This window comes from Triticum dicoccoides, chromosome 6B, assembly GCF_002162155.2.
Source record: "Triticum dicoccoides isolate Atlit2015 ecotype Zavitan chromosome 6B, WEW_v2.0, whole genome shotgun sequence".
In the NCBI taxonomy this organism is placed as follows: Eukaryota; Viridiplantae; Streptophyta; class Magnoliopsida; order Poales; family Poaceae; genus Triticum; species Triticum dicoccoides.
The window spans coordinates 277,147,720-277,148,865 of record NC_041391.1 but is presented as its reverse complement, the minus strand read 5'-3'; the positions used below and the strand labels follow the sequence as shown (position 1 = coordinate 277,148,865).

At 51.2% G+C, this 1,146-nt stretch overlaps 1 protein-coding gene across 2 annotated transcripts in view; it reads left to right on the top strand.

The window, feature by feature from the left end:
• The first annotated feature begins 727 nt into the window (after positions 1 to 727).
• The window catches only part of LOC119322536 (U1 small nuclear ribonucleoprotein 70 kDa-like), a 6,054-nt gene continuing 5,635 nt past the window's right edge, over positions 728 to 1,146 (top strand). For both annotated transcript variants that reach the window (XM_037596021.1, XM_037596020.1), the window contains exon 1: positions 728 to 956. In XM_037596021.1, coding sequence (XP_037451918.1) covers positions 846 to 956 — 111 coding nt within the window. In that variant the 5' untranslated portion in view covers positions 728 to 845. The remainder of the gene's footprint in view (positions 957 to 1,146) is intronic.

Genomic DNA, 1,146 nt, shown 5'->3' with positions numbered 1-1,146 from the left:
AGAGGCACGGTTGTGCCTCTCGTGAAAGCAAAATCGTGCCTTTCACGAAAGCAAAACCGTGCCTCTCACGAAAGCAAAAAGAAAACACACGTTCTTTTGCGCGAAATTTCTTTTTTTGATTTTTTTATCGAAAAGCTAAGAAAGACTGGTGAAAAAATAAAAAGCCAAAAAAAGACTGAAAACCATCTAAAAACCGTAAACATGCGGGAAAATAAAAAAATATGAAAAAAACGCCCAGAGCACGACATATGGCGGACGTGCTCTCAGCCCGCCTCAACCCTTGGAGAGGCTGCGGACAAGCGCTTCTCAGTTAGTTGCTCCCTGCTACAGCTCGCATTAAGTGATGTATAGGGGCGCCCCTCGCGCTAAAATGAACCAGAAGCAAACCCTAAACGGCGCCTTAAGCGCCCGTTTATGGGTTATTCGCAAACATCACACACCACCCCTCTTTTTTTTTTCCCTAAAAAAAAAGCACACACCACCCCTCTGCTATTCTTTCGATCCAGATGGGCCGGCTCGTCTACGTTTTTTCCTGCCTTCATCAAAAGAGAAAATGTAATTCGGGGAGAGCGTGAACCGAACCTGCAACCTCCAACCTGGGCCGAGCTTTAACAGGGTCAGGTGTTTGCTGGGCCATAAACCAAGAGATGGGCAGTTTCGCACCGCATCGTCCCACGGCCACGATCCAACCGGACGGCGGAGATTTCCCAGCGCTTCTGGGATCTGGGTCGCGAACTACTCCGTCAGATCCGACACCTTCTCTCCTCGCCTCTCCTCGTCTCGACGCGCGCGAGAGAGACAGGGGAAGAAAGCCCAAAACCCTAGTCTTTGTCGCCGGCGGCGAGATGGCCGTCAACGAGGAAACGTCCGTCTACGTCGGCGGCCTGCCCTACGATGCCGACGAGGATATGCTCCGCAGCTACTTTGGGCCCTGCGGCACCATCGTCTCCGTCAAGGTCTCCCACCCCCACCTCCGTTTTGCTTCCGTACCCCCGCTTCTCCTTGTTGCTTCCTTGTACTTTCGGTGGGAAAAAGCGGCTTGGTTGTTAGGGTTTTGTTTCTTTGCTGCCGCTTTGACCTTTTGGTATGTTTCTTGGATTATTACGTGCAAATGACAGTGCATGGAGCGGCCGGGTAAACTCAATT